This window comes from Paecilomyces variotii (assembly GCF_004022145.1).
Source record: "Paecilomyces variotii strain CBS 101075 chromosome Unknown C8Q69scaffold_11, whole genome shotgun sequence".
Classification (NCBI taxonomy): domain Eukaryota; kingdom Fungi; phylum Ascomycota; class Eurotiomycetes; order Eurotiales; family Thermoascaceae; genus Paecilomyces; species Paecilomyces variotii.
In genome coordinates this window covers 366,194-384,815 of record NW_021167150.1, presented here as the reverse complement: position 1 = coordinate 384,815, position 18,622 = coordinate 366,194, and the positions used below count along the sequence as shown (strand labels likewise).

Below are 18,622 nucleotides of genomic sequence, written 5' to 3'. Positions count from 1 at the left end.
CCACGCGTGTATTTGGCGCTTCAGTTAATACTGTCACTGAATCGCCTTCGAATTTCCAGTCTCCAATAACATACACGGAGAAGAAGTCAGTAGGGCTGATCGGATCTTGGTATGAATATATTTGTCGTGTTAGCCACCAGAAAATATCCTGGAATGCTGCGACAGCAAACTTATCAAACAACGCTTTCTGTTTTAAGCTTCATTTACACTCAAAAATATCTTTAATAGCAGTATGTCAACATATTAGAAGGGGAATTCGATACCTTAAGCAAGAGTTCGATATTTCTGTCTTTCTATGTAACAACGCTTGGGGCAATGATTAATTGTACGTATAGTCTGCAATGTATATCAGGATAGGCTTTAATAGGACGTCTCACAAACCCCCGATGGTCTAGTTGGATATGGCGTTCGGCTGTAATAGGATTTTCCATTGTTACCGAAAGGTCGCCGGCTCGATTCCGGCTCGGGGGAGAGACGATTCTTTTTTTTCTTTCTTTTTTTTCTTTTCCTTCTCCCATTGTTCCCCTATCATCGTATCGGAGGGTCCGAAATCGAGAACCTCATTGCTCGAAACAGAATCCATTTTTAACGCACGATTGTAGGATCCTAAGCTCTACTCATTCGCGATTCGGCCATAACTCCCCTAATGGAGTAGAAGAGACCGGTGAGGTAAGGTCACATGACTGATAAGATCGTGCCTCCGAAGAGCTACGCTTCAACGCGCTTTAACACTGCTACAAGAAACAAGCTTCCTTACAATCTTTTGACTGGGGCGCAAAAAGGTTCCTCGAGGGTTTAACTTCCATATCATTGTGGAAACAATCGCGGCCTTCGATATCCTGCCGTGAGCGTCGAATGGTCCTCCGAGTCATCCATATCATGAGCGCGGAGTGAAAGACATTACATCGACTGCATTTATTCGACTAGCCACCCTTCGCCATCCTCTTAAAAAAGAAAAAAACAACCACCTCACCATGTCATCTAACGTTGGTCTATCCACGCCTCGTGGAAGTGGAACGTCAGGATACGTCCAACGCAACTCGGCCTTCCTCAAGCCCCGCGATTCCGGCTACGGCGCGCCCTATCCTCCCGTATCTGGATCAAACGGACCATCATTCAAGCAACGGAAACCAGACCAGCAGATCCTCGATCATGATCGAAAACGCGCGATCGAAGTGAAAGTCCTTGAGGAGCGAGAACGGCTAGAGGAGGAGAACGAGCGCATTGAAGAGGAACTGAAGAAGAGTAAAGGGAAGAAGAAATCCGATGATGACGATGATGATGGGGATGAGAAGAAGAAGAAGAAGGTTCTTTCAGAGGAAGAAATCGATGAGCGATGCGAAGAGCTCAGACAGCGATTACTGCGGGAATTGGAAGAGGGAGGATCTGCTGATCGTGCCGATGATCTTCGATCGAGAAGACGTCCGGGACGTGATGGGCCGCCTCGAGAGAGGAAGCAGTTCAAATCCTATCAGGTGCATGAGCAGGCGGAGGCGAAGATTCAGGAGAGTGAGCGGTTGCGGAGGGCGTTGGGGATTCGGGATGATTGGGAGAGTGCAGAGACCGATGGAAGACGGTATGCGGAGAAGGAGAGCCAGAGACAGAAAGACCTTTGGCCCGTGAGGCCGAGAGATCGTGAGAGAGCCGCTTCACAGGGATTTAGGGAGTGATTGTCTGACTAGTTGATACTGAACATCCGTCATTCATGGTTTTGTTTCTGGCGTTTGTTGGGAGGGTCTCCTCATGTTGAAATTAAAGTGCAGTGTCCCAAATTTCCGCTAGGGGGATATAGTTTTTTTCTATGGGAAAAAGGAAATACTACTTGATGATCATATTTGTAAAAAAAAGAGTTATTCAATGCGAGTATGTGGAAAGCTTTTACCAATTCATGATATATACATATACCCATAGACGCCGCCATTGCAATGGCCCTTTTATGGTAACTCCAAAAAAGATACTTTTTTTACTGGAGGAATTTCTCAATGACCCAACCTTCTTTCAAGTCCTTTTTCTGCACCACTTTCTTTGCGGGCAAGGGCCAACCTGTAGTTCCGGCCTCTCCAACAAGCGATGGAACGACCCAGCATTCCCGTCGCTCCGGAACGCCTCCAAGAGACTCTATCTTCCCGATCGGCTTTCCGTATTCGACTAGCGGCGTGCCGTGGGCGAGAGCGGAGAGTTGGAGTCCGCTGGGTGCTGCAAGAGGGAACATTCTGATCTTCGGTGTTTGATCCGAGACCAGGGACGCGCTGGATTGCTGCAAATGAGAATAGACGATATACTGGGGCATCTCCTTTGGAGTGAGTTGGGACAGCAGCGATGAAGGATGGACATAGACAGCCTTCTCGCTGAGTTCCTTCGCTTTTCCTTCTCTTGAACGGAAGAGCGTGATATAGGGAACATCGATTGCTCTCTTAGGCGTGCGTGATATCTCAGGAGGTACAGGAGCCAGGTCTGCACGGATGGCGACTTGGTCAATGAAACCTGCTGTTACAATCTGCTTCAGTGCTTTCACTTGCTTAGAGGTGGGCTCAGGAAGACGAGTCTCATAAGCACCGATCAGACCGGGGTTGTTGGCACGGACAATATCTGTCAGCTGCTGGCGGAGTTGAGAAATCTCCTTCAGGGCCTTGGCCCGGAGGAACATCTGCTCACAAAAAGTCTCCGCATCCGAAGCATAGGCATAAGCACAGACAGCCGACATATACTTTAGAGCATCAGAAGTATCATCGTGTTTGCTGAAGAGACGATGAGCGCGATTGTAGTCCTTCCGGCGCTTCTCTCGAGCTGTATCCTCCAAGCGTTCAGCGTTCGTATAGACCTCTTTCTCATCACGATTTGAGGAGCTCAGGTCTAGCTGACTCTCTGGGATAAAGATATCCCCTACAGCCAGCGCAGAAACAAGGGCAATAACGTAAGGCATACACCCATGTTGGTGACCGATTTGCAGCATCTTTCCGAACCTAGGAGACAAAGGATAGACTGACAAGCGGTGACCAATCTCCGTTACCTGGCCACCTGGAGAGAGGGCCCCCAGGTTTTTCAATAATTTCTCTGCCTTAGCAAGACCTTGGCGGCTGGGAGGTGTCGGGAACGGGAAATTGATCACGTTGTGCAGACCCATGCTCTTCATCTGCAGGACGACTCCCTCAATGGGAGTCCGCAGGATCTCGGGATCGGTATATTCCGCAAATTCGCCCTCATATATAGCGGACGAGTACAGGCGGTAGCAGTGACCCGGCCCCGTTCGTCCAGCACGTCCAGCTCTTTGGTTTGCGCTTGCCTTGCTGATCCAGCCGATTTGGTAACTTTGAACACCAGTCGCCAAATCGTATTGCTTCTCTTTGGACCGTCCACAATCGAATACGTATTTGATCCCTGGTATAGTCAAACTTGTCTCTGCCACATTCGTCGCTAAGACAATAAGTCGGGAGCCTTCTGGGGGTGGTTCGAATATCCTCAGCTGCTCCTTCGTAGGAAGCTGAGAATATAGAGGTAGGACATGGACTCGGGTGGAGGAGTCCATGCTCTCTTCTTCTAGGTCAAAGCCTTCGTCATCCTCACTGTCATCGTCGAGTCCTCTGATGTCCATGTCACTGTCGTCATCAGCTACATCCCCAGGGGCTGACACCTCCGGACCGCCTAGCTCCAGATCTTCAGCTTCCAATGGGGCATCTTTAGCTGCCATCTGGACTTTTCCTTGTGTCGACTCCCCTCTTTGTGTTGGTTTGAAAGTTTGTTTTAGTCGCTTGGCAAGCTGTTTTATCTCGTTCTGGCCAGTTAGGAAGACCAGCATACCTCCAGGAGGTAGCTTTCTATGGCCGCGAGAGACCTTGCGGAATGCCTCCTCAACATAATCCCGGTGAGTCCGTCGCGCAAAATGAACAGTAACTGGATACTGGCGACCTTCTGCCTGTACCAATGGTGGAGGACCATGTTTGAAAAGGCTTGGATTTTGCGTGAAATCCGATATTCGCAGAGTAGCAGACATGATCACAAGCTTCAGCGGCTTGATTGAAGGATCTTCTTTGCCCATATCTTTTCGCAGATCAACTATGCGGCTCACCATACCAATGAGAATATCGGTATTGACACTTCTCTCGTGAGCCTCATCGATAATTATAACAGAATACTTGGTCAGGGCAAAGTCCTGAGCGATTTCTCGAAGAAGAATACCGTCGGTCATGAACTTGATGGCTGTCTTGTTCGAGACAGTGCTGTCGAAGCGGATTTGATACGAGACCTTGTCAGAATATTGTCCCAGTTCATCACCTACTCGCTTCGCCATACTGACAGCAGCCACTCGTCGAGGCTGCGTCACAGCGATCATTCCGGGATTAGGGCTGTCGGGATGTCCATACCCAGCTTCGAACAGAAACTGCGGTAGCTGTGTTGTTTTTCCACTTCCAGTGGCTCCCCAAATGACAACGGAGGGATTATTATGGATCGCTTCCATAATTTTCTGTTCCTCGCCGACGACGGGTAATCCAAGTCGTGAGTTCTGTATTTCCTCAGACCTGTCGACCTGGACACTGAAGGCCTTTCGGTACGGGTCTCCTTTTGTTGGTAGTAGTTCCTGCGGCAAAGGCTCGTCCTCCTCAACAGTATTTCTCGGTACTTTATTCGCAGGGACCGCGAGTTCTGCAGAAGTGATATGTGTGAAAACTGGACCTTCCGTAGGCTTGAAGCCGACAACCTCATTGATCTGCTGTACGGCCCAAGCCTTGAATGCGGATTTCCGAGGCTGCTCAGGTTCTTCAGTCTCAGATCCTGTCTCATTTTCTTCTTCTTCATCCTCATCCTCATCTTCAGAATTCGTGTCTTGGCTCGACGAACCGGATTCATCGTTTCCATCCTCGTCACTTTCCGAATGGCCCGACGATTCGCTCCTAACCTCATCATCTTTTCCGTCTTCCTCGTCCTCAGAGCCATCCTCATCAGAACCAAACCCTTCCCATGGTATTTCTTCGACAGGAACTGGCTTCAACTTGGGTGCTCTCTTCCGCTTCTTTAAGATTGGGAATCCGTTCGGTCCAACTTCGAGAGGTCTCTTCAGGCCACTTCCAACGGCCGGAGTTGGAGCTGATGGCCCCTTCTTCTCTGCCTCCACACCCCGGCCGGAACCAGTACCACTCTTTAGCTTCTGATCGGACTCGTCACTTTCGTCACCGGAGAGATCAATATCTTCGACTGTCTTTCCAGCATCACTGACCGGCCCAGGCTGAGATACTGGAGGTTCAGAGTCCTCCCTCTTGCGCTTCGCTGAAGTTGGATTGATATTCTTAGAACTTTGGAAGACAGAGGTATCGACTTTCGTCTGCGCGAGTTTCTTCAGAAGCTCGAGGTTTTCTTCCTTTTTCAGCTTGTTCTCCTGTAGGTTGGATTAGTATTATCCCAACACGAGAAAAATTTGATAATTTCCGTACAATATATTTATCGAGACGCTTCTGTTTCTTCGCAGAGATTTTCGGTTGCGACGCGCGCAACTCCTCTCTCAGCTTTCGCCTTCTTTCTTCCTTCTCCGCCTTAGAAGTGGGCAACAGCTCCACGACATTCGTGTCTTGTTGTTGAGCGCCAGCATTCTCCTGTTGTCTGTGCTTATTCTTGCGCTGTCGAGGCTTGGGCTTCGCCATGATGTCCGATGGCAAGCTTCGACAGGAGAAGTCGACACAAAGGAACCTTGCCTGCGGTGCAGCTTTTTCTTCCTCGTCGAGATTTCCGAAAAAAGTTGGGCGGAATTAGAGCGGCGGAGATATTCTGCCGCTAAGGCGGTGTGTACAGACCTTCACCGCCTTCGCTCTCCGCAATCATTGTGGACTGCGCGATGTCGAGTTTATCTACACTTAATAGCTCTCTCAATGCTTCTTGCACTCCAAGACTGTTTCTAAGAATATACGGATAGGAAATCTACATTTATCTCTAGAACAAGACAACCTAGTTCAAGATGGCCGATCCTCTTGACCTCAGTAATCTCCACGAGGTCATCAATGCTCCCTTCCCCGCAACTACCAAGCAAACTGCCGGAGTGATCAACGGGGTCAAGACAGACGTTATGTCGATTGGCTTTGCGGACAAGATCCTTGTCACCGTTTCGCAGAAAGGAAAACTGGCTCACTGGGTACGAGCTCTAGCGTTGATTCATACCTGTCATACGCTAATCTCTTTGTCAGCTCCATGTACCACTTGAAAATCTGAACCCTGGAACTGACGGTTTGCACACGATTTCCGATGGAGATGATGATAGTCTCCTACCAATGACTAATCTGACAACGACATCAATCCTTGGTGGTCATGCTGCAGGGCATGACATCGTAGGCCAACTCTATGCGCGCCAGATCGCGAGTGCTATCGTCATGAAAAACCCCAATGAGAAGAGACTTCTCGTTGTTGGTCTCGGATTAGACTCAGCTGAACCGGACCGTGATGTTTTCTTCGCCATTGTTGATCTTGTTCTTGAGTGCATCTGATGCGAAGGAGATTATCTCGGCGAGTTTCGATCTGATGCCCCCTCAAGGTTATTTCTTGATGGCTCAGGTACTTCGACGGGGCTTTCATACCCGTCTGGATTGCCATAGATCGAAACAGAATCCTCAAATTGAGACCCCTCCGCTGCTGATAGTGGAAGTTCGCGACGCCATTAGGGTCTGATTGCCAACTACGCAGATTTGGAATTTGCTGGCCTGGACCTCGACTATTATGTCTGCAGAGGCAACCACTAGGGTCAGAATGGAACTTATCCAAATGTTCTCACAACAAATGGCACAGCTGTCCACAACAGGGCGAAGAGGATTATGCAGGCAGAAGGAATGGAAGACAAGCTGTACGCTTGTCGTCTCGTGCGATCTCGGGAGAAGGCGTGATTCGTCGTCGCACATATGACTCTTGACAGCTCCGTGTAGCTGATCGAGGACAATCGAGTGCTACCCTGCTTACGCCGGAAAACACAATAATCATGGAAGAGCATGGGTCGCTTCTCTCTGTGTCTGGTATCGACATGTATGGGACTTTAGTCGGCCATGACAGCGCAGCTTCTCATGCTGATACAGGATTTACCATCTTTTCACCTTTACCACATCAGGCTATTTACGACACCTCATGTGGTTAAGAGATTCTCACAATAAATGGACAGTAGATGATACTACTCAACAAATATATTATCATACACAGAGAAGACCCAAAAATAACCTTGTCTCAACGGAAACGACATAACAATCCACCCCAACTAACAAGGTAGACTTAACTATGCATTACATGAACCACCATAATTCCGTAGATAGCCCCCAGCTGGGGACTCGAGAACCGCAATGTTGAAAGCCTATGCACTTTCTCTATGTACAATTCGTAAGCCGTACTCGTTCGTGTCTCCGCGTTCGCGCAGGGAGAAAAAAAGGATAATAAAATGCGGGATACGCGTCATTGAAAATATTGCAATCATGATGTTCTTTGGAACTTTCAATTGGAGAAGAGAGATATGGCTCCCGCTCCGGATTCGTCGTGGGATAGCAAGCGGAAAGAAGTTGAGAAGAGGGCTGTGGTTTTAGTCATGGGCAGATAATACACATGTCTCTCTGGCATGCCATATGCGTCTGGTTTTGGTTACCCCTACGCCGAAGGTGTCTTCGATGATATCTTCTCGTTCAGAGAAGGTTGCACGCCTCGTTTGTCCATCTTGATCGCTCTTCGCTGAGCGAGGCAGAGGTTTCAGAACCCTAACTTCCTCAACACTGGCTCCGAATTCATACTCTCCTCTAGTAAGGATGGTTACGCTCAATGTCGCCTCTGCTGTTTCCCCGCCTTTCACTATCGGCAATACGCGCTGCAGCATTCCGGTCCAAGCCATGCGCCGGGAAAGGTCGAGGGCGACTGCATTCGGCTGGTTCCGAAGACCAGGCTGTAATCGAAGTAGAGGGTGGATAGGTCTTGAAGAACGGTTGTGGACCTTCACAGAAAGCGTGAGGAAGTCGTCCGTCCTGACAGCGTATTTCGCATGTCCGACCCGAGTGATAGCGTTCGTTTGGCCGCCCTGTTCACCGTCGCCACTGCCGACGTTCATAGGATTCAAGGAGAATGAAATATCAACATCCTCCATTCGCATCGCATCCACCATTCGTGGGCTGAGACGAATATTGCGGAATTCTATCTCACCCTGTCTTCCACTGTTTTCTTCTCTCCACAACCCAAAGATGCGCTTGAGAAGGTCTTCCCTGTACCAGAACGCCTCTCTGGAAGCGGCTTCAGCCTCAAAAGATAGTTTATTAGCGCTGACCACAAATTGTCTCTTTAAGCCTGTATCGAGAACAGGAATCGAAGCATGAGGATCGTCCAAAAAGATGCGCGGAATAACAAGAACGAAACGCGATGTCTGGCCAGGTTGGAGATTTCCAGTGACAACAGCTTGATCAATATTGCTGTCCGTCGGTACTCGGTCAGGTTCTTCACTGGAATAGAGTGATACAGATATTGGCTCTGGCCACGCGTTGCGAAGGTCCAGCAGAAGAAGACAATGCTCAGAAGCTTTCTCGGACAACCCAAGTCGAGAGAAAAGCGATGGGAACTGTTCGTCACTCTTCTTCGAAGTGCTCACCAAGGGTCCATTCGCCGTCCCGGAAGGATCGCCATCGGTATCATACTTATGGTCACCAATGTTGGACCATGCTAGATCACCACTCAACGGAAGTATATCGCAACGAGCTACCTCTATGCTGGCGTTAACAGTGATCGTAATCGGCAGCAGCATTTGCCTGGTATAGAAGACTTCTGGTAAATCCGACGAAGAAGTGCCAACATGGCAATAGTCGATTTGCACAATAGCGTCTTGTAAGCCTGGCTTTCCAAAAACTTCAACCGTGAAAGTAGCACTCTGGCCCGGTGGAATAGATAAATCGCTAGCATCGGCATTTTTCCGGCGCCACCGTAACGGGTGCTTGGTCAGTAATTGGAGCTCTAGCTCATATATCTCGGCAGGGAGAAGATCTCTATTGCTCAGAGCAGATTGGAGTTGCCTGGTAGTAGAATCTTGGAAGGTGAACAGGACAAAATCAGCAGGGCAAGAGGAGGTGTTCTGGAGTGTGACTTCGAAAGATCTTGTCTCGCCCTCCAGAACCATGATTGCTGACTGCGATAGCGACACTGATTGTACAAGGACGGTAGGCTGCTTCTTTATGACAGTGATCGGACACGACGATGTCTCAGGGCCCTTCTTCGAAAGTAACTTTCCTCCTATTGAAGTCGTGGAGCTCCAGGAAAAGGGGCGTTCACAAACCGGCTTTTTTGCGGAGAGCCCTGTCCGTTTGAACTTCGTCTCCGGTTCAGGTTTCCACAGTTTAGAGAAGATAGGGAACTTTCGCTGCCTGCAATGCTGAACCTTCACAATGCAGCCAGTGACGTTCAGTGTACCTTCATCATGTGCAACACCTGAAAGAATAACCTCCTGAATCGAGAGTGGAGGTAGCCAGATTCCTTGCGCGACGGCGTCCAGTGGTACGCCTTCACCGTCAAGTCTCAGACTTTCGATCTCTACATCGAATTCATACGGATTTTGAAGAGTGACTTTGAAGGAGGCTGGTTCCCCGGCAATAAGCAGCGGCTCTGACGCCTTGCTGCTTGGCTTTGAAAAAGGGCTGTACAGGAACGGGTCCTTTTTGGACCTATCGCTGCTAGCTGTTGCTGCATTCCAGTCCTTTTTCGTTCGGCGGATAGGCCTTTTGAAGTGAGGTAACTCCAGCAGTTCAACTCCACGGATCAAAAAGTCATCCCAGTATTCGGCTTCCAGATTTGGCGCCCCGAGTTTACGAGCAGCCCCCACCGTTCGTTTAATATTGTTGAGGAGGCGAATCTGTTCTTCAGGGGACAGTGACGGCGTAAGACGATCGTATTCGGGGAGCATCAAATCACCTCTGATAGTCTGCAGAAGTTCCACGGTGAACCGAAGGACTCCCTCGAAATCAGGAAGCGCCTCACAAAAGTTGATCGATGCTTTGAGAACATCAATCTTCAAGTCCAGGTCTCCATACCCATTCAAAGCCACGTGGCGGAACGACCGTTCGACAATCGCAGCCACTGAATCATATTCCGTATTGCCCTCGAGGTTCGACATCGCCGACAAACGTCGGTGCCGCTCAAACTCATGGGACGCCGATGGTTGCACGCCATATGTCTCTCCAATCGAGGCAAGCAGAGTACGCACGGTAGACTCCATATTTCCTGGACCCATATCGAGCGCATTTATGTCGAATGCCGCATCGCTTAGAGATGAGAGACCTGCTGCTGGATGAATACCTATTTCCGCAGCGCCAATTTTTCTAGCCTGAACTAGGCTTGGTACCATGACGGATAGGAGTTCTCTCAAGATAAAAGCTTTCTTCCTCGGTAGATCGAGTGTGCCGAGAACCGATGCTATACCGACTAGGATGGGCACCGAGTCTGTCGCTGGGAGCTCAGAGCCAGGAGAAAGAGGCAGAGCACGAAGCAAAAAGTTGGATATATCAGTTTTGCGCAATAATGTCGCGCCAACGGGGCGTTCTGGATTATGCACAGGCACCAATGGCTCGTTCATAACGACATGTTGCAGGGCATTGTCATCCAGCGTCCCATCTCGTATTCTCACTGCCGTCTGTAGTCTCGCCAGACGTATGACAGTCTCTGAATATACGAGCTGGGGCAGAGGTTCGTCAGTTATGTTGGCAGCGCGATTATACAGGTTCAGGATGTTATTTGACAGATCAGGTAGCAAATTAGCTAGATTCTGTAGAGAGACGATACGGTTTCCAGGGCCAGCCTGTCCCAGAGTAGATGTGTCGATACCCGGGGCAGATGCCGTATAGTATGATGCCTTAGAACTCGATTTATCCGCAACGGGATAGCAAATGGGGGGTATCTGTCAGGTGTCAGCAATGAAGGTCCTATATACAGAGTCGAATAGCCAGGGAAATGCCATACTTGAAAATCCATCCCGGCCCAGCCAAACATCAATAAACAAAGAAGGATAGACTCAAGTGCTTTTCCGTGCCAAACATAATCACTGCTAGCTCTTGCCATAGATGCAGCCTCAACTAATTCTTTCAGAGCGTCTGGCCACCGACCAGCCTGGAGAAACAGGGTACCGACTACTACCCCGAACCGTCCTTTAATGCGATTTTTGGTCCGGTCTGTTGCACTTAACCCCTGCACTGACATCCGGTCACGGCTGTGCTCTTTGGAAGAAGATGCTGAACTAGGCTTCCCCAGAGAACTGGCACGGTTAGCCAACTGTATGGACCGAGTGATTTCATCGAACGTGGTGGGAGAATCATGATCTGCGGAGGCTGGTGAACTGCGTCCAGACGCTGGATGGCCATCGGGGGCACCGTTTGGTGTGGACGGTAGCTGTGCAGGCATAGTCACTCGATGTAAGAGTTTGTCTACTGGTCGCGGACGAAGCTCTGGATTCCGCCGAGGCCCCCAGGAAGATGCCCGCGGGGATTCAATTGAGGGTATACTCTGCATTATCTTTGCGAACTCATCAAGCTCGCCCAAAAGAAGTGAGGTAATGTCGCACAATACGGTCTTTATAGTTGTCGCCTTCGAGGCTTCCGGCCGGGGAACCCATGTGACCTCTTCAGGACCACTAACAAGCTTATCCAGACCATGATAATCAAACACAAGTAACTGGTGGACCTGCGCTCTTGGATTATGTTCCTTGACCAGTTTCAACTCCTCCAATAGACCCTCGAGTCCGTGAGGGGTTGGCGGTTTGAGCGTACCGGATTCTTGTGACGGTATTACCGGGGCGCCATTCGAGATCTCTGACGGCCCAGGGAGCTCAGTGCCATCCGCAATTCCTATTACAACCAAAGGTTCCCTGAATACTTCGAACGGGAATAGCTCTAGATGAGAAGTCGGCGGAACCGAAATAGAAAGGTCGTATATTATCATTCCAGTGGGGAATGCTAGGGGAGAAAACATGTCTGCCGTAAACCAGAATAAGCCTCATAGATCCTCAAAAAATCCCCCGTAATATCATCCTGCCGTAAGTTGGACACGTACTTCTGTTGGGCCGCGAGTCCGGGCTGATGTCCCCGAGTCGAACGACATTCTCAGCCTGTAGCCTTGCGGCAAAGCTCAGGAAACGCGAGCGTTTGATCTTGCCGACAGGAAGAAGAAGCGCTCGCAGACGCGCAGGGGCGATAGGGGAGAGAGGGTCGAGTCCCATGGTGGCATCTGGCCGCTGAGCGGAGGCAGTCCGTGATTGCGCCCAAGACCGCGTCCAGGAAGATTGGAGGGGCTCTAGAAATCATACATAAGGGAAAGGAACATTGCGCAAGCCTCCATTCAAGAGCAGACAGAGGAGCAAAGGGCTCATGAACGGATAGCAGCTCGATGACACCCGGGACGACAGCAAGACAAGAACATATATGTATCCCCACGAGTATATCGGACTAACTATTCGGGTGGACCAAACTGCCCCTGTCACGCTGCGCGGATGGTCGCTATAGGCTGCCGGAAAGGCGGTGAAGGGCTGTTGACACCTCAGGCGGTAATCCGGTGATAAGGCGATAAGTTCGGTTTCTCCGCAGTCTCCGTGTCTCAGTGGCGAGGCTGCGAGGGAGCTTCGTGTATTATTTACATTTCTTTCCTGTTGTCTGTCTATTTCTCCGCTCACGTCTTTCGTTGCGGTGCTTGTTTGGCGACTCTCTTTACGCTTGAAATTTAGGACATCCCCGTCCTCTTAATTCGGTCTTTCTTACGTCTCTGAAACAGGTGTCCCGCACTGCGCCTTTGTTGACTGCGGCTGGACTCTGTCATCAAGGCTCTACAGGGTTGAGCAACACGCCACTCTAATACATGGGATCTATTTCGTCGCTCGTGATATACGCCTACGCCTAGAGATGGCGGCGGCTATTGATTTTAATGCGCTGAAGGCGCGGACCATGGTGTCCAGCAATGATGAGGAGGCGGTCACTGTAGACACGCGCGGTCTGATATCCAAAGTCCTCTCACGGTATTCAGGAAAATGGTAAGTTAAATCTACTGCTTGTATATGCATATTTTCAGGACGATTCTCTAATCGTATACAACCTTTAGGACGGTTCTTCGAGAGATGATCCAAAACGCTGCTGATGCGTCCGCCACTCGGGTGACCATCAAGTTTGAGACATTGCCGTCAACTACAGTACCTCTGCCCAATCCAGCTGATCCGAGTACCTTGTTAAAACATACTATATCGCATCATACTTTGAAGCGCCTCTTGATCTCGAACAATGGTGCGCCGTTCAGTGAGAAGGACTGGGCTAGGTTGAAGAGAATTGCGGATGGCAACCCTGATGAGACCAAAATCGGTGCTTTTGGTGTAGGGTTCTACAGTGTGTTTGATGACTGTGAAGAGCCATTTGTGTCCTCCGGAGGACAAGCTATGGCATTTTACTGGAAAGGGAACGCTCTTTTCACACGCAGACTGCAGGTTGGAGAGGCGGAGGCAAACCCGGATACAACTTTCGTGCTTGACTACCGCAACGACTCTTCTCCGGTGCCTTCGCTGATGCAACTAGCTCAGTTCCTTGCTACCAGTCTTACTTTCGTTGGTCTGGAAAGCATAGATCTTTGGCTCGATGATTGGAACGTTTTAAAGCTTACCAAGAAGACTGCACCCAGTGTGAATGTCGTCCTTCCTCGGGATATTGAAACGAAAACAGCGGAAGGCCTTATGAAGGTGACAAGTGTCTCACGCGAAGTTGCTCAGATCGATGCGAATTGGATGCGGGCTGTCGAGTGGAAACAACAATCGGCCGTCGCAGCGCGCCTTGAAGGCAGCATTAGGGATACGACAGGCTCGCTTCGTACTTTCTTTTCCAGGTTCACCAGCTCTTCACAAAATACACCAGACAAAGCCCCCAACGCAGAGAAAACTGAGCCTGTGACAGACACTGATGATCTGACAAAGATCTCCACAGCGTCTGTGTTTTTGCACATCAACACTGCATCTGTACAAGCATCTGTCAGTCAGTCTCTTAGTAATGAGCTCGAGAGAGCGACACGGAAACCGCCACCCAAAAAGACGAGTCTGGCTATTTTGACACCTTCATATGATGCGAATATAGCTACAGTGACAAAGTCAGAGATTCTATCTTCAGTTCTGCCTTCGAAATCGGGCAGGATTTTCATTGGATTTCCTACTCATCAGACGACCGGCTTGAATGCTCATATATCAGCGCCATCAGTCATTCCCACAGTGGAGCGAGAGAGCATTGATCTGAACACTCGATACATAAGCAAATGGAACCACGAGATGCTAAGGGCGGCCGGTATTGTCTGTCGTATTGCGTGGTCTGCTGAGATGGCATCTCTAAAATCTAGAATTATGCCGACCGGCGGCAGTTCAAAGGTGCGGAAGGAGGATATCGCCGGTGTTCTTCCTGAAGCCATACATACTACCAATCAATTTGCGTTCCGGGAGTCGACGCCGTCCTCTCTACTCGGTCAGATTATAGAGGATGCATTCTGGATGTGCAACAAGAATGCTTACATCGAGGTCCTCTCTAGCCGCGGGGTCCTCCCGACCCACCAGGTTCGCATAGCACCTAAGGAACTGACCTTTATGGATTCAATACCTGTTCTTCCAGAAGAACTCGTCCTAGGCGCTGCAGAATTCGTCAGGAAATTAACAGACTTCGGTCTGGTAACAGACGTGACAGTATCTGACATTAAGCGTGAGCTTGAGGCGAGTGCGTTAACTTCGAAACAGCTCAGCGAGTTCCTTGCATGGATTAGTCGGAAAGCAGCATCAGGGGATCTTGATCAGGCAACAGTTAAGGCTCTTCTACGTGTAGCGGTTGCGAATGACGAAAGTTCCGCCGGTGTTCCCAGTGGTGTACTGGTCCTGGCGGAAATCGATAGCTACCTTAACCCCCAACGGATACCTGCAGATCTCCCATTACCTGCTTCAGTGATGCCTTTCAAGTATACGAAAGCCTTGGGGAAACGGGAGCTGGATGCCCTGGGGTGGTTAGAGCTGCAGACAGTGCCCTGGATCCGGTGGTTAATTGAGAATGCTGGAGATCGCAGCGTTCTCAAGCTCGAACAGGATATGACTCGGACTCCGTCGTTCTCTGCACAGGTTTTGCCGGTCTTGTCCAAGCAATGGGACGGCCTTTCTCAGTCCTCGAAGCAGACCATAGTGGGCTTGTTGCAACCCCAGACTATTGTTCCTACCAAGGTGGGAATGAGGCGCCCTCCGGAGGCATATTTCACTTCAGTGCGGCTGTTCGACGATCTACCTACAGTCCACGGTCTAAATAGTGTTAAAGAAAAGTTCTTGGCGGCTCTCGGTGTCCGTAAGACAGTGGAACTCGGCGTCATTTTTGAACGACTTCTGAACGACTCCGACACAGCGGGTGAAGATGATGCCTCGAAGAAGAAATGGAGCCATGTTGATCTGATCAAATATCTTGCTTCTGTCAGGGAAGATATCCCGAGTGCCGATATCCAAAAACTTAAAAACACCAAAATTTGTACGGCTGAATCTGTGGGCCAGTCTGCCCAAAACAAGCGTGTGCGCTATCAAGTATCTGAGCTCTACGAACCCAAGGACTCCCTCCGCAATCTTGGGCTTCCACTACTGGAGTGGCCCGGAAAATATCAATCTGGAAGCGTCGAGGGTAGGTTTCTCAACATGCTGGGGCTAAAGGCCTATCCATCCGCAGTTGAGATCATCCAGTTGATGGTTGACGCTGCAGTGGAAGGTAATATGGCACTTCACAGCAAGGCATTGTCTTATTTCATCTGCGAGCATCACTTGAACGGATATGCTGCTTTTGACTGCACTAAGGTGATCGCCCATTTCCTGCCTGTGGAAGGATCAGAGCGTATGGTTGCACCTAGAGATTGCTTTACAAGTGATGGCGCAGCTCTCTTTGGCTTTAGCATCCTCCGAAGAGGTCTCCATCCGCACGCTTCAAAGCTTGGCGTTAAGCAGCATCCCTCGATCGGTGAATGCCTGGACATTCTTATCAAGAAGCCTCCTACCACAAAGAGAGACGCCAGATCGATCTTCAGTTACATGGCCGGTAGGGTAGGAGAAATTAGTCGAGCAGATGCTGATCGCGTTGGTTCAGCACCCATTATTCCCGTGTCGAATGATGAGGTGTCTGAAAAAATACCTCGTGTTCGACACGTTGCCCCCAAACTTTGCTACCTAGGGGACAGTGAAGACTACGGTGACATATTTGACTTTGTTGACTTTGGCCAAGAAGCCAACGTTTTTTTGATGGCAGTAGGCTCAAAGCCGGAACCAACCAAAGTGGAAATTGCTCGTATCTTGGTAAAGGAACCAGCAAGGATCTCATCGAAATTTCAGAGCCCTGACAAGTATCTCAAACTTCTCAGGAGTCTGGCTGAGCATGTGTCTGTTCTGAAGAAAGACAGAGAACTTTACAGTGAAATGAAGAAGGCCCCTTTCGTCCTAGCCAGCAGAGAGTTGCCATCGAAAGCTTCACGCCCGGAAAAGAAGGATGATGTGAAGAGGCATACTGAATCGGACGAAGAAGATATTTACGCGGAGGAAGAACAGAGCATAAAAGAGTGGCAACTGACAATGGCAAAAGATGCTGTTGTTGTGGATGATTATCAAAGTTACAGTCTGTTCAAGGAACATGTGCTTGCTGCTCCTCAGGAGGAAGTGCTTGAGAACTTCTATATCTCGTTGGGCGCTCCTCCTTTGAGTAGCATTGTCGAAGAACAGGCACATTGGGGCAGTGTTTCTTCGGACCAAAGGCCGGCCGTGAAGTTACAGAAGCTGATCCTTGAGCGTTCGAGACTGTTCCTCCACGACCAATCTCCGGATTCCATAAAGCATGACACAAGGTGGCTTGAAAAACACCTTAGCGTCCAAGTTGTCCACTCTATATCTCTCCGAAGGTCACTTCGAGGGCGGCGAGCATCGCATACTCAGAAGCGGAGCGCTATTATTACGCAACAGGCGAGAGATTATATCCTATGGATCTGTCCAGGGAAATACGATCTCTACCAAATAAGCCAGGCCCTTGTCCACCTGATGCTAGCCCGACCAAAGCTGCACTCGACTCTTACGTTAGAGATGCTCCTAAAGACCGATTTGTTAGAGCTCAGAGCTCGAGGGTATAATGTCGAACGTATTCTGAAACAAAAGGCGCAAGAGGCAAGGCTGGCAGAGGATAGACGCCACAAGCAACTTGAAGAGGAACGCAAGCAGCTGCAAGAAAGGGAATCTGAATGGAGAAGAGCCCAAGAGCAGCAGGCAGAGGAGATGAAGAACCACGAGGCGATGCCAGGACTATTCCCAGATTCTCCGCAAAACTCGAAAACGACACATGGAGGTCAGGATGAACAGCTTGATGATTCCCGTGACTACCGCCCCCGGGGTCTGTTCTCAAACCTGACCAGACGCCTTGGTCTCGATGACGGTAGCCGGACTAGCAAAGGAATTCAATCCTTCCTTCAGGGACAGTCATCTAGTGATACTCCGGATGGGAGAAGCAAAGACACTCCGCCGCCTCCCTATACTGCCGAAGATCCTCAAAAGCCAAAGCCACAAGAACCCAAGGCTGTCACGTCTCCGCATATGTTGCAATCAAACCTCCTTTCTGCCATTCAATCTTGTCGTCCCAACGGAGCATCCAGTGTGTACAGTCGGCCAGAAATGAACCAAGTCACAGAAAGCAAGTCCTACTGTGACGAGAGACCGAGCCACGATTTAGAGTTTGCCGCAACGCTCCCATCCAGTATCAACTTCCTTATGGCGAAGTCAGCCGGTGATAGAAGCGCATTTCTTGCCGAAAACAGTTTTGGGATCAACACCTTTGCCTCAATATTGGCAGACTGTGCTGGAGTCTTTTCGCTCCGCCTCGACAGTATCAGTATTTTCTATGATCCAGGCGGAAAGACAATTGCTTTCAACCGTGGAGGTAGTCTTTTCTGTAACTACCACTATTTCAAGCAGCTACACCAGACACAAGTGCTTCAAAATCTAGGGAGCAGCCGAGCGGAAGCTTTAGTTTATTGGTGGGTGGTTCTGTGCCACGAACTGGCACATAATCTGGTCGCAGATCACAGTTCTGACCACAGCTATTACACGTGAGTTCACTTCTCTAATTAATTATATTTGTCGCGATACTAACTGGATACCAGGGAGAGCTTTGTGGCTCAATATTTTGCGAAGGTTGTGGCTAAACTCTCCGCAAGCCCATCCGTATCCGCATGAGATTTGCATTTAACACCATTCTATATTGCGCTTTTTCAACATACCCTTTTTTCTACGATATCGATTATGTGTATGCTAGTGTACATATACCCGGTGTATCAATGTCGACCTTTTGATGCGTTGCATGTGGGTTTAGATTGGTTATTCAGATGGTGATGGGCAGCTAGACTAATATAGACAACTTCCGCTTGCTGATTGTGGGATGATGCTAGCAGTACAATTTGCCTGGAGTGATTAGTATCTGATGGCTTTTGCTAGTCGACCAAAAAGGAGAGCTCCTAACTAGTTTGTCGTAGCTGGATCTCTAACAATATTATCTCTTATATCTCTTAAGACTATTATTGTACCACAGTGCCGGAAGATCAACCGAACTGTCCGGCCACGGTTTAGCGCGCGATGCTCCCCCAACTT

General features: G+C 49.5%; 5 protein-coding genes and 1 non-coding gene across 6 annotated transcripts; 4 read left to right on the top strand and 2 right to left on the bottom strand.

The window, feature by feature from the left end:
* The first annotated feature begins 380 nt into the window (after positions 1-380).
* Positions 381-471, top strand: C8Q69DRAFT_t115. The gene has a single exon. It is a non-coding gene; the product is annotated as a tRNA-Tyr (tRNA).
* A 22-nt stretch (positions 472-493) lies between these two features.
* Positions 494-1,854, top strand: C8Q69DRAFT_476788 (pre-mRNA-splicing factor cwc21). The gene has a single exon (XM_028631282.1). It carries the CDS (start codon positions 975-977, stop codon positions 1,668-1,670), a length of 696 nt encoding a protein of 231 aa, XP_028482562.1. The 5' UTR covers positions 494-974; the 3' UTR covers positions 1,671-1,854.
* Position 1,855: 1 nt separating this feature from the next.
* C8Q69DRAFT_421849 (putative DEAH-box RNA helicase) lies at positions 1,856-5,704 on the bottom strand. Its single transcript, XM_028628397.1, has 2 exons — positions 5,427-5,704; positions 1,856-5,371 (listed from the first exon to the last, which is right to left on the bottom strand). The coding sequence occupies exons 1-2, from the start codon at positions 5,631-5,633 to the stop codon at positions 1,964-1,966; spliced, it is 3,615 nt and encodes a 1,204-aa protein (XP_028482561.1). The 5' UTR covers positions 5,634-5,704; the 3' UTR covers positions 1,856-1,963.
* Positions 5,705-5,760: 56 nt separating this feature from the next.
* On the top strand, positions 5,761-6,529 carry C8Q69DRAFT_75215 (hypothetical protein). Its single transcript, XM_028633996.1, has 2 exons — positions 5,761-6,118; positions 6,171-6,529. The coding sequence occupies exons 1-2, from the start codon at positions 5,945-5,947 to the stop codon at positions 6,465-6,467; spliced, it is 471 nt and encodes a 156-aa protein (XP_028482560.1). The 5' UTR covers positions 5,761-5,944; the 3' UTR covers positions 6,468-6,529.
* Positions 6,530-7,170: 641 nt separating this feature from the next.
* C8Q69DRAFT_476783 (targeting complex subunit) lies at positions 7,171-12,395 on the bottom strand. Its single transcript, XM_028631281.1, has 3 exons — positions 12,025-12,395; positions 10,939-11,945; positions 7,171-10,876 (listed from the first exon to the last, which is right to left on the bottom strand). The coding sequence occupies exons 1-3, from the start codon at positions 12,188-12,190 to the stop codon at positions 7,538-7,540; spliced, it is 4,512 nt and encodes a 1,503-aa protein (XP_028482559.1). The 5' UTR covers positions 12,191-12,395; the 3' UTR covers positions 7,171-7,537.
* A 181-nt stretch (positions 12,396-12,576) lies between these two features.
* Positions 12,577-18,539, top strand: C8Q69DRAFT_476779 (hypothetical protein). The gene is made up of 3 exons (XM_028631280.1): positions 12,577-12,994; positions 13,063-18,084; positions 18,139-18,539. Exons 1-3 carry the CDS (start codon positions 12,867-12,869, stop codon positions 18,209-18,211), a joined length of 5,223 nt encoding a protein of 1,740 aa, XP_028482558.1. The 5' UTR covers positions 12,577-12,866; the 3' UTR covers positions 18,212-18,539.
* Positions 18,540-18,622: the final 83 nt, after the last annotated feature.

Bases quoted from the DNA above. Each gene is read 5' to 3' on its own strand.
- C8Q69DRAFT_476788 (XM_028631282.1), top strand. From the start codon at position 975: ATGTCATCTAACGTTGGTCTATCCACGCCTCGTGGAAGTGGAACGTCA.
- C8Q69DRAFT_421849 (XM_028628397.1), bottom strand. From the start codon at position 5,633: ATGGCGAAGCCCAAGCCTCGACAGCGCAAGAATAAGCACAGACAACAG. The intron at 5,372-5,426 runs GTACGGAAATTA...TCCAACCTACAG, and splicing joins AGCGTCTCGATAAATATATT to GAGAACAAGCTGAAAAAGGA.
- C8Q69DRAFT_75215 (XM_028633996.1), top strand. From the start codon at position 5,945: ATGGCCGATCCTCTTGACCTCAGTAATCTCCACGAGGTCATCAATGCT. The intron at 6,119-6,170 runs GTACGAGCTCTA...TCTCTTTGTCAG, and splicing joins AAGGAAAACTGGCTCACTGG to CTCCATGTACCACTTGAAAA.
- C8Q69DRAFT_476783 (XM_028631281.1), bottom strand. From the start codon at position 12,190: ATGGGACTCGACCCTCTCTCCCCTATCGCCCCTGCGCGTCTGCGAGCG. The intron at 11,946-12,024 runs GTACGTGTCCAA...GGTTTACGGCAG, and splicing joins GGACTCGCGGCCCAACAGAA to ACATGTTTTCTCCCCTAGCA. The intron at 10,877-10,938 runs GTATGGCATTTC...GACACCTGACAG, and splicing joins GGGCCGGGATGGATTTTCAA to ATACCCCCCATTTGCTATCC.
- C8Q69DRAFT_476779 (XM_028631280.1), top strand. From the start codon at position 12,867: ATGGCGGCGGCTATTGATTTTAATGCGCTGAAGGCGCGGACCATGGTG. The intron at 12,995-13,062 runs GTAAGTTAAATC...TACAACCTTTAG, and splicing joins TCACGGTATTCAGGAAAATG to GACGGTTCTTCGAGAGATGA. The intron at 18,085-18,138 runs GTGAGTTCACTT...ACTGGATACCAG, and splicing joins TCTGACCACAGCTATTACAC to GGAGAGCTTTGTGGCTCAAT.